Genomic DNA, 13157 nt, shown 5'->3' with positions numbered 1-13157 from the left:
ATATATATATATATTACAAATAATATAATATAAAAAACTATATTTTATAATATACATTTTTTTTTAAACATTTTATTATACAATATACTTTTTTATTATATTGATTAAGTTAGAATGTGTGTGTGTGTGTGTGTGTGTGTGTGCGTGTGTGTGTGTTTGTGTTGTTAATTTTCTAAAGATATGATCTACTTAAATGTTCTACTTATTTTAGCATTCTTTCACAAATGTCTTCATTCTTTCTCTCCTTCATTTATTTACTCCCTCGATATGTGAAATTATCAGGATTTTCTCCTTTTAAGAGAAATTCTTATAGCTGGACATAAATCGCTAAAGAATCCATAGCACTAGTGTTAGCCGCTAGACACGTTCTGGTTAATGATAGTGCTATGGGCTCTTTAGTGTTTTCATGATTATACATAATCATAATTATGCGCGGTGACACGGTGACACATAATTATGCGCGGTAGGGGTTTATACCCCTGGCATTGTTGTGTATGTTTTCAAGTGTGCGATTGTGTATCATTGGTCTGTAAGTAAGATAATGTATTTGAATTACCACTTTATTAAAAGTATCATTTATATATCAGGCGCAGAGGAGAAGATGAACGTGGAGCTGATTGTGCCGATTGGTGCCGTGGTTATCGCCATGTTCTTCTGGCTTCTCATTGTCTTTGTCATACGCAGCAGAAAACGGGTAATATTTCACTTTCAGTCTTTCAGTCCCACAGGCACTTTTAGGTTTAAGTAACTGTTTAGGTCACAGTAGAAGTCGTTTTCCTTTGTGAGTTCCTACAATTATACACCCAGTTCTGTGTTATGAATTTTCCTTCTCCCTGTGTCCCAGCATGATTGCTTGTTATGTGTGTGGGACAGCCTGTGTGGGATTTAGTATCTTCTTGTATAACTTAACTAACGAGGAAATTAGGGTCATTAATTGGAACTCCTAAAAGAGTGCATAATCACACTTTATTCACACTATATAACTTGAATGTCCTTGAATTCCCTCATGCTTATCTTTTTTCTGTCCTGCTTACTCTCAGCCTACTGATGGAGACATGAAGACAGGATACTTGTCCATGATCTTAGATGCAGAAGACATGCCAATGGATGAGCATTGTGAGAGGCTAACCTACGATGCCAGCAAGTGGGAGTTTCCCCGTGAACGTCTTAAACTAGGTGAGCTTAAAACCCATAACGCGGGATATTCTTTTAAACATGGAAATAAATTTTACCTCAAGAAACAACACTAAAATTAGTGGATTAATGTGAGGGTTGTTTAAGACTTTAAAAAATGACAGACGCTAAAATCTCTGATTATAGGGGAACCGCTGGGTCGCGGGGCGTTTGGTCAGGTCCTGGAGGCAGCAGCATTTGGCATTGAAAAAGCCACCACATGCACTACAGTGGCAGTGAAAATGCTAAAAGGTAGGTGGATTTTTTTTTACTTTTTACATTCTCAGTACTAAAAGTTTTGTACCATTTACTCCAGTTTGAAATTATTAAAGTAACTGGGCCCCTGTAGATTTGAGTCTTCTTTGTCTTCTTCTTCTTTCGGCTTCTCCCATTAGAGGTTGCCACAGCCATAATCCTCCTCCATGGCATTCCTCTTTACCTTTATATATATATATGTGAGCACAATTGTTATGTAGCACTGCCTTAATACTCCTGGGCATGGAATTCTCCAGAGCTGCACAGGTTGTCGCTGGTATCCTCTTCCACTCTTCCATAATGACATAGAGTGGCTGGATATTAGACACACGGTGCTTCTCAACCTTCCGATTGAGGATGCTCCACAGGTGCTTAAAAGAAGAATAGTCTTTATTTGTCACATATACATTACAGCACAGTAAAATTCTTTCTTTACATTTGGTCAGAGTGCAGGATCTGTTATGATAAGGCACCCCTGGAAAACAGAGGGTTAAGGGCCTTTACTCAAGGGCCCAAGAGTGGCAGTTTGGCAATACCAGGGCTTGAACCCTCAACCTTCCGATCAGTGACCCGCCACCTTAACCACTGAGCTACCAATCCAATCCATTACCATCAGCTTCCTCATCAAGGCAGTTGTCATCTTGGCGGTGTGTTTGGGGTCGTTATTATGTTGAAAAACTGCTTTTCAGCTCAGTTTCTGAATCGAGGGCATTATGTACATAATTTCACAGTACATGTTGAAATCCATGTTTCCCTCAATAAACCAGAGCTCCCCAGTACCAGCAGCACTCATGCAGCCCCAGACCATAATGCTACCACCACCATGCTTGACTGTAGGCAAGACACAATTTTCTTGGTTCTTCTCACCGGGGCAACACCACAGATCCTGGACACCATCTGAGCCAAACAAGTTTATCTTAGTCTCATTAGACTACAGGACATAGTTCTAATTATCCATGCTCTTGGACAGGTTGTCTGCAGCCTTTTCTTGTAAGCCAGCTTCAGAGGAGTCTTCCATTTTGGATGACAGCCATACAAACCGGCTTGTTGCAGTGTGCGTATGGTCTGAGCACTGACAAGAAGACCTTCCGTTTCTGCAATTTCTTATGCAATGCTGGCAGCATCATACATCTGTTTTTCAAATCCAGCTTCTGCACCTGACGTACAGTACAAGGACTCAACTACTTTGATCGAACCTTGCGAGGCCTGTTCCGAGTGAAATCCGTCTTGTAAAACCTCTGTATGACCCATGTTAAACATCCAGTGGTCAGTATGAGAGACTTGTACTCAAAGCACCAAATTTTAACTGCTCTAATAAAGATACTGTCAGAAATTACGGGACACAATGCAAGGCCAGATTATTATGTCAGTGATCAAGGGTGATTAGGTGAGTGAGGACCCAAATTGAGGATGCAACAGGGTAAGGAGAAAACAGGCTTTAATAAAAATAGCAAACTGAGCAATAGGGCAAAGGCAAAAACAAAATAAAAAAAACAGTCAAGGGTCTTAACACAGGTGAACAGGGCACTGCAGGGAAGACCAAATCCAAAAAAACAAAGAGCTAGCAAACAGAAAAATAAAGGGCAGAGCAAAAACACAAATAAAAAAAACCAGCCCAGAGTTCAAAACCGGATATCAGGGACAGGATCAGGAACAGGAACAGATACAGGTACAGAATCCAGAGCAGGCAGGGTGGCAAGAGTATTCTAAGGGACTTTGGAAGTTGGTGAGATAATTTAGTCCTGAGCTATAGACTTGGGTGTCCTTAAATACCGTGTAAGATCCTGACAGATACACAAATTTGTATAGTCCTGTCAAGCAGACAAAAACATATACATGATGAATAGGACATGTGGATTTGCATGGTTACACTACGTACAACTGTTATCACTTTGGGTGTGTTCACTTTTGTTGAAAGCTATCTTGACAATAATGGCTGTATGTTTATTATTATCAGAGGACAGTAAATCTGTACTGCTGTACGAGCTGGGCATTGACAAATCTAAAATATATCCAAGTTAAATTTTTATAGTATTGTCTATAGGCAAAGCGAAGATTTGTTTATCTGAACACAAAGCATGCTTGCCCTTCATTCTAGTAGTTACAGCGGTGATTTCAACAGAATGCCCTCCTTGCTCTTTTTACCGCTTTTAATTGCCATTATATCCCCATATGCTTTTATAAATAATAAGAAATAAGAAATCCACAAAACACATTTTAGAACATAAACCTGAGTGTTTGTGTTATATTGTGCATGCTAGATGAAGTTAAGATCAAGCTTTCTGATTAGCTACATCAATATGTTTTGAAAGCTACATCTCTGGTGAATTTAGTTGATGCTTAGATTGTTTGTAGTACACCATTGTACAATACCCATCAGAGGCTTTGGGGAAGATGTGCACTTTGTGATTTGACATTTCCATGGAATTCGTATTGGCCTTCCATGAGACTTCTCAAAACTCATAGCCAAAACCAATTGCTTTTTTGCCTGTCTTGTAACTTTGAAATGATAGTAATGTATAACATTTTCCCAAATACAGAGGGTGCTACATCCAGCGAGTACCGTGCCTTGATGTCTGAGCTGAAGATCCTTATTCATATTGGCCACCATCTAAATGTGGTTAATTTGCTAGGTGCCTGCACCAAACCAGGTGGTAAGTACACATTGTCATATCTAAACGCATGCTTAATATTATGCTCATACTAAATGGCAGAGTTAAATGTCACACATACGATCTGCCTGTGTCTTTCTGATCTTTAATAACTAATGTCAGTACTTCTAGTGCACACATATTATTCTGTAGGAACGTGCATGTATATTTTATAAAGGAGCCATGGTTACATTGTAGATTCTCTATTAAACACTGTACATATCTCTAAACCACAAAAAAAAAAAAAAAAGAATTACTTTAAAACACAGAAAACTTTTTATTTTCTCTTTCTCTCTTTCAGGCCCACTGATGGTAATTGTGGAATACTGTAAGCATGGTAACCTCTCCAGTTATCTTAAGAGTAAGCGTGGAGAATACAGCCCCTTCAAGGTAAATAAACCCTGACTCTTTAAAAAATGGGGCAAGATGTAATTAATGTGATTTAGTTTTTCAATTTATTACAAAGTTAAAAACATGATTATTTAATTGCAGTGGATCACATTCACACTTAGTCTTCCTATGTGTCTTTTCAGAAGCATAGGCCTCTGATGCAGGGCAGAGCTAGTGAAATTGAACCAGAGCTGCAAGAAGGGGATCTGGATATGGGCACTACTACACGATTAGACATATGCACTGGCACTGCCATCTGCTCTGGGCTGAGAAGTGAGTGGAGCGCCAATCCTCAACTGGATCAACAAGGTACTGTCAGTCTGCCACATTGCCATAACCTGCTATTAACTAGACCAAATTATCCATCTGAATGAAGACCTTAATTATAAACTAAATAAATAACAGGCTCTGTCATTCATTGCATTATACATATGTCGCTTTTCCTAAGCTAGTATTTCCATATTTTATATCTATTTATAGGATACAACTGTAGTAATGCTATTTTAAAAATTTATGAATTTACCAATAAAGAACCCAATGTTCAACCCATATACTCTCGAGACCCATTTAGTCTTCCAGACAAACATTGCATTACTTTTAAAATCCTGTAACTAAACTATTTTTGCGTATTTTCACAGTAGCTACTGATTTATTCATAATATAGAAAATTATCCTAAATTGCTGAATGCTTCTGCTACATAGAAATGGCATAGAGAGCTAAACACGATACTGAAGACACATGACTTTTTCCATAATAAATTTTTTTCCCAAACTGTTACTACAAAATCTGGGGCAAACATTTTTAAGGATCACTTTGTATTTTTTCCTTTTGCATTCTTTAATGTTAAGCTTCAATTTGCTTAATGTTTGCAAAATTGTAATAAAATATTCGGCTAGCACCGTGAGACGTTTGTTAGTGTTTCTTCAGTATTGCATTGCATTGCAAAAAGAGAGTATTGACATTCACATCGCTTTAATTTTATAATGTACTTTACCTGATTACAATGTTGTCGTTGACAATGTTATAAATCTTGTGCTGCAGAAAGTTCAGACTGGGATCAATTGACTATGGAGGATCTCATCAGCTATAGCTTTCAAGTAGCCAAAGGAATGGAGTTCCTTTCTTCTCGAAAGGTAACTCTCAAAACAATATTGCATTTGTGTCTATATACAGCATGTGTGTAAATGGACAATTTTTTCTGTGTCTCTCTCAGTGCATTCACCGGGATTTGGCCGCTAGGAACATTCTTCTTTCTGAGAACAACATTGTAAAGATCTGCGACTTTGGCTTGGCTAGAGATGTGTATAAAGACCCAGATTATGTCCGAAAAGGAGATGTGAGCACACATAAATACATTAAACTATGACTGCACATTATGTATAGCATGTGTATTTTTTGAAGCTCTATTGAAGAGACCTCATAGTAATGTCAAACCCAATCCATGTCTTAGGCACGTCTCCCTCTGAAGTGGATGGCTCCAGAAACAATCTTTGACCGTGTCTATACAACACAAAGTGATGTGTGGTCTTTTGGAGTACTACTCTGGGAGATTTTCTCCTTGGGTGAGATAATTCACTGTCTTGCTATAATGCATTAAAAAAGCCCTTTTTTTGTTGGTAAATTTATTAGATGAAAACACTTATCCCGTCACCTGCCTGATAATGCTTGTAATTGTAGAGATTTTTGATCTAACAAATGCTATTATTGTTGTTAGTTTGAGTCTTAATAATTATAGCATATTATAGTCAAACTGTAAGCATCGTACCAACTGCTGTATTCATAATACTATGTTGAAGTAATAGGAAATAATCCTTTACTGTGCCTGCTGTGAAATGCAGGTGCGTCTCCATATCCGGGAGTGAACATTGACGAGTCGTTTTGCAGGAGGTTAAAAGATGGTACCAGGATGAGACCACCTGACTATGCCACCCCTGAGATGTAACTATACTTTTCTTGCAGCCATCCTTGCAGCCATTGTATTAATTATACAGAAATACAATATATAAAATATATTACATATAGTCTTCCCGTGGGCTCACCACCTGCAGGAGGGACCGTAAGGGACGGTGCTGTGAGGATTGGGCAGCAGTCGAAGGGCTGCTTAGACTGCTGCCCCCGCGACCCGAATTACGGATAAGCGGGAGAAAATGAATAAATGAATGAATATTACATATAGTGTACATAAAAGAGAATTCTATCGAAAATCCTTACCTTCATATGCCCACTGCTATGATATGATCAGTATCCTGTTTAGGGGCTTTAAAATCTTTTAACTAAACTGATGTACAATTTCGCATTTATTTTGTCCTTTGGCTTTGTGGGCTCATTTAAGCTTATTAGCAAATAGCTGTTCCATTTGTGTGATGAAACGCATCTAACGTAACCATTAGCCTATTAAAAAAGCAATTGTCATATCAGAACAAGTGTGAAATTATGATCTGGCTAAATATGTTTGTATGCTTATGAAAACAGCATAGCCTGTGTAGAAATGTAAACCGAATTAGTATCTATATCCAGAATTTATTAAAAAACGTATTTTTCAATCTAGAGGCAAAAAATTAGCATTAGCAAATCGATTTCTTCTGCTTTCTTAGATACTAGATAACCATTTATATCAACAAGTCTGAAATATTATCTTATGTACACTATTAAAATCTGTCTTTCATTCTTTGTTGTTTCCTGGAATAGCAACATTCTATGTTTATATACTCTTCCCAAATATTTATTTAGTTTACTCAGTTACCATATATATCGGCTCTCTGTATTCAAGTTCGAACACATATGAATCAGTGTCCCTGAATTGTGTATCAGAAACAATATGGTCCACTGGAGTTCATACTGAATCTTGGGGTCTAACCTCAAATATTTCAGAAGGCCAGGAGAAAATGTGTCACGTAGCTGAGATCATGGGAATGAGACTTTTTGTAAGTAGGAGAAAGGTCACCCACTCTATAGAGAAGCATCACAGAGAGCTTGCAAGTATATTTAAATAATTAAGGACTGTCATATCTACAGGGATGTTTGAGGGCTATTGAAGGCAACAGATAATGTTGATATGCGAATATTGTTATGTGCTTGTAGCAAATTTACAACACCTAGATATAAATTTTAGCCGACTTTGGCGCTCTAATTTCTAGTTAAAATGCTGCCTCAGTTATCAGCACTCAGGATGGATGATACAACTATTAATGTTTTGTACGTACAAGACCAATATCTATGTTGATATGCCGAATACTTTGATTGTCCTGGAACGAGTGAGGTATTTGTTCACTGTGAAGTTTACATAGATTTAAATTAAACATTTTGATTCACAACTTTTTTTCACAAGTGAGGTTCAGCAGTAAATTCATCAATGATGTCAGTAATATCAGTAACAGCACAAGAATACCTTTTTATTTTTTATTAGGAATGCACAATTAGGATTGTATAATATTATATTAGCAGGGCAATTCTGTACTGTTGTAATCCAGTATGTTGTCTAATTACATTCTGTTGTGCTTCAGCTATCAGACCATGTTGGACTGCTGGATGGATCATCCAACAGACAGACCCACTTTCACAGAACTAGTGGAGCATCTGGGCAACTTGCTACAGGCCAGCGCTCAGCAGGTCACATATGATTTTCACAGTTTAATTTTATGAGTTAGGATTTTCTATTATTCTATTAGTTTTTGTAGATAATGACTGCATGTTGAAGTGTTTGAGCTCAATGAATATGTTTTTATAATTTAGGATGGTAAAGACTATATACCACTGACAATGGGGGATGTGGAGGGAAGTTCAGGAGTCCCCCAGGTCAGAGTGACCTTATATAACAATGCACCGAGAGCAAAAGGCTTAGAGACCCTGGTTAACTATGACAATGCTCCATCAGTTGGGTTAGTACACAGACCACTGTTCATACAAAAACTAATTTATACTCATAATGGCATATATACATTTAATTGAACTTGTGGTGGGATATATATTTTTTTACAGATATGCTCAGCATAAATTTGAGGACATTCCACTGGAACAGAGGTCAATAATGGTAAAGAGATAAGTGAAAAAGTTTTGGCATCTTTTTTTTTTTTTTTAAAGATCAGCTCTGCTGATATTTTAATGATTCATTCCTGTAGAATGGTCAGATGGACTGTGATTTGGGATTATCACCAGACAAAGTGAAAGCACTAAATCATCAAGCACAGAGGATAGCAACATTTAGGTGAGATTTTATATATATATATATATATATATATATATATATATATATATATATATATATATATATATATATATATATATATATATATATATATATATATATGTGTCTGTGTATGTATGTATGTATGTGTATATGTGTGTGTGTGTGTGTGTGTGTGTGTGTGTGTGTGTGTGTGTGTGTGTGTGTGTGTGTGTGTGTTATACTGTGAAGGTGCACTAACTAATTCAATTCATTTCTTTCCTCAGTCCTATTCTACGATGTAAGAGTAAGGAATCCGTGGCATCCGAATCATCCAATCAGACTAGTGGCTACCAGTCTGGCTACCACTCGGATGACACAGAAACACCTGTGTATGCCAATGAGGAGATGATCCTGAAGAGGGACATTTTGATGAAGCCGCCATTCCCCAAGAAGAACGACAAGTATAACACCGAGGTCCGCTATAGTACTCCTCCTGTTTGATTGGAACCACCTAAAAACCCATGACTATATGGATATACTAAGTGTTGGTCTTATTGCAATTGTGTTTTGCAAATCCTTCCAGCCTGGAATAGCAGACTCTTCCTTTTATGCCAAGAGCAATAAAAAACAGACACGCTTCTGCTTATGATAGGCTGGTTCTTAGACAGGACAAAGCAACTATTTGATTTGACTTCTCATACTCTGTTCAGTGGCATTATGGTGTTCTCTATAGTGATTATTTATAAATGATTTAGACAGGTACATTTATTCAAGTCAGCACATCCTGAGCGTTAACGTGCTCCATTCACATGACTGTAACTTTGTCAGGATTATAATCACTGAGTATAACATACATAACATATAACATATAGTTGAACACAGTGCCTTAGCTGAAACCTACACTACTGTTTTATTCGCAATTTAAGCGTGTGAGATAGTCGTTCAAATCTTTTCTCTTTAAAATCTTTTTTAATATATAATGTGAGTATTTTTTGGAGAAAGCCATGTAAATGGAATCGTTGTTTACACATAACATAAGCTCATTAAGACCACTCCCACTTCCTGTAAAAAGACACACCCCTTTCTTTCAAGCAAGAAATAGCAACTGTAATTTGAGTCACCTAATGTGTTTTTTCTGTATTTATGTTAATTGTTTTTTTTTTTTTGTTTTTTTTAAATGCTCGGCCAGCATTTTATTAAATCAGGAGTTCTTTTTGTTCTGTACGTTATACTTTTCTATTCTTTTTTTATGACTTGCTTCCTGAATGTACAGGCTATTAAGTGAAGATCTTAATATAGGTCAAGCAAAAACAATATATTTTATTAAACTTGTCTTGATCATAAGTAGTTTTCTAAAATAAAATGTTATTGAATATATTTCTAATAATTGTAGTTGTCAGATTTTGTGTATCATCGACTCATATCCACCATAACATTGGCTACTTTGGAAACTTCTAAGGCAAGGTAGATACAATTTGTATGTGTATGTGTGTGTGTGTGTGTGTGTGTGTGTGTGTGTGTGTGTGTGTGTGTGTGTGTGTGTGTGTGTGTGTGTGTGTGCATGTATGTCAGTGTTTTCTCTTCCTGTATCTGTTTTGCACCGGCCTTGAGGAGACAATGCACTCAAAGGCATTTTTCGTGTGTGTGTGTGTGTGTGTGTGTGTGTGTGTGTGTGTGTGTGTTTGTGTGTGTGTGTGTGTGTTTAAATCAATAATAATAAAAAATTATATATATATATATATATATACAGTGAGGAAAATAAGTATTTGAACACCCTGCTATTTTGCAAGTTCTCCCACTTAGAAATCATGGAGGGGTCTGAAATTGTCATCGTAGGTGCATGTCCACTGTGAGAGACATAATCTAAAAAAAAAATCCAGAAATCACAATATATGATTTTTAAACTATTTATTTGTATGATACAGCTGCAAATAAGTATTTGAACACCTGTCTATCAGCTAGAATTCTGACCCTCAAAGACCTGTAAAATGTCCACCTCCACTACATTTATTATCCTAAATTAAATGCACCTGTTTGAGGTCGTTAGCTGCATAAAGACACCTGTCCACCCCATACAATCAGTAAGAATCCAACTACTAACATGGCCAAGACCAAAGAGCTGTCCGAAGACACTAGAGACAAAATTGTACACCTCCACAAGGCTGGAAAGGGCTACGGGGAAATTGCCAAGCAGCTTGGTGAAAAAAGGTCCACTGTTGGAGCAATCATTAGAAAATAGAAGAAGCTAAACATGACTGTCCGTCTCCCTCGGACTGGGGCTCCATGCAAGATCTCACCTCGTGGGGTCTCAATGATCCTAAGGAAGGTGAGAAATCAGCCCAGAACTACACGGGAGGAGCTGGTCAATGACCTGAAAAGAGCTGGGACCACCGTTATCAAGGTTACTGTTGGTAATACACTAAGACGTCATGGTTTGAAATCATGCATGGAGCGAAAGGTTCCCCTGCTTAAACCATCACATGTCCAGGCACGTCTTAAGTTGGCCAATGACCATTTGGATGATCCAGAGGAATCATGGGAGAAAGTCATGTGGTCAGATGAGACCAAAATAGAACTTTTGGGTCATAATTCCACTAAACGTGTTTGGGGGAAGAAGAATGATGAGTACCATCCAAAGAACACCATTCCTACTGTGAAGCATGGGGGTGGTAGCATCATGTTTTGGGGGTGTTTTTCTGCACATGGGACAGGGCGACTGCACTGTATTAAGGAGAGGATGACCGGGGCCATGTATTGCGAGATTTTGGGGAACAACCTCCTTCCCTCAGTTAAAGCATTGAAGATGGGTCAAGGCTGGGTCTTCCAACATGACAATGACCCGAAGCACACAGCCAGGATAACCAAGGAGTGGCTCTGTAAGAAGCATATCAAGGTTCTGGCGTGGCCTAGCCAGTCTCCAGACCTAAACTCAATGGAGAATCTTTGGAGGGAGCTCAAACTCCGTGTTTCTCAGCGACAGGCCGGAAACCTGACTGATCTAGAGAAGATCTGTGTGGAGGAGTGGGCCAAAATCCCTCCTGCAGTGTGTGCAAACCTGGTGAAAAACTACAGGAAACGTTTGACCTCTGTAATTGCAAACAAAGGCTCCTGTACCAAATATTAACACTGACTTTCTCAGGTGTTCAAATACTTATTTGCAGCTGTATCATACAAATAAATAGTTAAAAAATCATACATTGAGATTTCTGGATCTTTTTTTTTAGATTATGTCTCTCACAATGGACATGCACCTACGATGACAATTTCAGACCCCTCCATGATTTCTAAATGGGAGAACTTGCAAAATAGCAGGGTGTTCAAATACTTATTTTCCTCACTGTATACAGTTTGGGGTGTGAGAGAAGAACGCCAGAAGTTTGTACATCTCATTGTTTCATTGTTTTTGTGGATATTTGTGTACTTTTGTGTAGGAAGTAACATGCTTCCATCCTTGAGCATTTTCTTAGAAGTACTCGGCTCAATATGACTACCCAGAATAGCCAAGGCCAGATATGCAGGGGTTGCCAATTTATTATGAGTGTACTGGCATTGCATGAAAGTTTGTTTCACTACTACATGGTTATATTTAACACTGTTGGTGGCAAAGGGAGAACGAATGTGGAAGTGTAATTGCCTCTGAAGAAGCAAGCAAGTAGTTTTTATAAAATAAAATATAGCACAAAGCAATCAAAGACTGGGTTGAATTTAAGGAGATTGCCACCATATACAAGATAGATGGATGGATGGTTGTTGACATGTGACAGTTTTTCTGCTTGATAATTGGTATCTGGGCTGCAGTTTCAATAAACATGTACTTTCGGGTACACTCATTGTTAAATCTTTGATTTTTGTTTCCTAGCCTGGATTAGTTGTTATTAAATGAAATACGTGGTTTCCGATATAAATTTACAAAACCATTGAACACCAGCTCAGCATCTCTTTGATCTCCAGTGCTCCAGAGGTCCTGTAACTGGGCATTTTAGTTCAGTCCCTTAAAAGCTAAATTTGAATACTTATTCAAGTGAAAATTCAATCAATGTAATCATGTAAATACAATAATTATTTTAAGACCAATATCCAAACAATTAAAATGTTACCTAAAAAACTTAAAAAATAATGATTTAATCAACAAAATCCTTTCTAATTGTGTGTGTGTGTGTGTGTGTGTGTGTGTGTGTGTGTGTGTGTGTGTGTGTGTGTGTGTGTGTGTGTTTTCTCTAATCAAGGCCACAATGAATTTTTTTTGTGCAGGAGAGGAAATAGCTGCAAGTTGTAAGATATTTGTTTCCTACAAGAAATAGTTTTTCAGGATAAATATAGAAACACACACACACATACACACCCACACACACAGCTGTGCCATATCCACTTTTTTTAATAGTGGATCTTCCTCATACGCATGGGACATCCTTATAATCTAAAAATAAAAATTTTTGGTAAATTTCCTAGGGTTTGGGGTTTACATATGATACAGTATATATATATATATATATACACACATACAGAGGTGGGAAGTAACGGA

The 13157-nt window shown here is 37.6% G+C and overlaps 2 protein-coding genes across 2 annotated transcripts in view; both read left to right on the top strand.

The window, feature by feature from the left end:
• Nucleotides 1-10012, top strand: part of kdr (kinase insert domain receptor (a type III receptor tyrosine kinase)) — a 36535-nt gene extending 26523 nt beyond the window's left edge. The window contains exons 16-30 of the mRNA XM_083562966.1: nucleotides 588-694; nucleotides 1041-1176; nucleotides 1321-1425; nucleotides 3969-4082; nucleotides 4381-4469; nucleotides 4613-4778; nucleotides 5512-5603; nucleotides 5684-5806; nucleotides 5921-6032; nucleotides 6309-6408; nucleotides 7974-8079; nucleotides 8203-8348; nucleotides 8449-8500; nucleotides 8589-8674; nucleotides 8920-10012. Of these exons, the coding sequence (XP_083419092.1) occupies nucleotides 588-694; nucleotides 1041-1176; nucleotides 1321-1425; nucleotides 3969-4082; nucleotides 4381-4469; nucleotides 4613-4778; nucleotides 5512-5603; nucleotides 5684-5806; nucleotides 5921-6032; nucleotides 6309-6408; nucleotides 7974-8079; nucleotides 8203-8348; nucleotides 8449-8500; nucleotides 8589-8674; nucleotides 8920-9136 (1751 nt within the window). The 3' untranslated portion in view covers nucleotides 9137-10012. The remainder of the gene's footprint in view (nucleotides 1-587; nucleotides 695-1040; nucleotides 1177-1320; nucleotides 1426-3968; nucleotides 4083-4380; nucleotides 4470-4612; nucleotides 4779-5511; nucleotides 5604-5683; nucleotides 5807-5920; nucleotides 6033-6308; nucleotides 6409-7973; nucleotides 8080-8202; nucleotides 8349-8448; nucleotides 8501-8588; nucleotides 8675-8919) is intronic.
• LOC310738110 (uncharacterized protein) overlaps nucleotides 1-13157 on the top strand; it is a 234317-nt gene that overhangs the window by 40136 nt on the left and 181024 nt on the right. The gene's annotated exons all lie outside the window — the stretch shown is intronic.

The sequence above is a fragment of the Silurus aristotelis genome (assembly GCF_946808225.1).
Source record: "Silurus aristotelis genome assembly, chromosome: 15".
NCBI classification, from domain to species: domain Eukaryota; kingdom Metazoa; phylum Chordata; class Actinopteri; order Siluriformes; family Siluridae; genus Silurus; species Silurus aristotelis.
The sequence above is the reverse complement of the archived record's forward strand: the minus strand, read 5'-3'. Positions and strand labels throughout refer to the sequence as shown.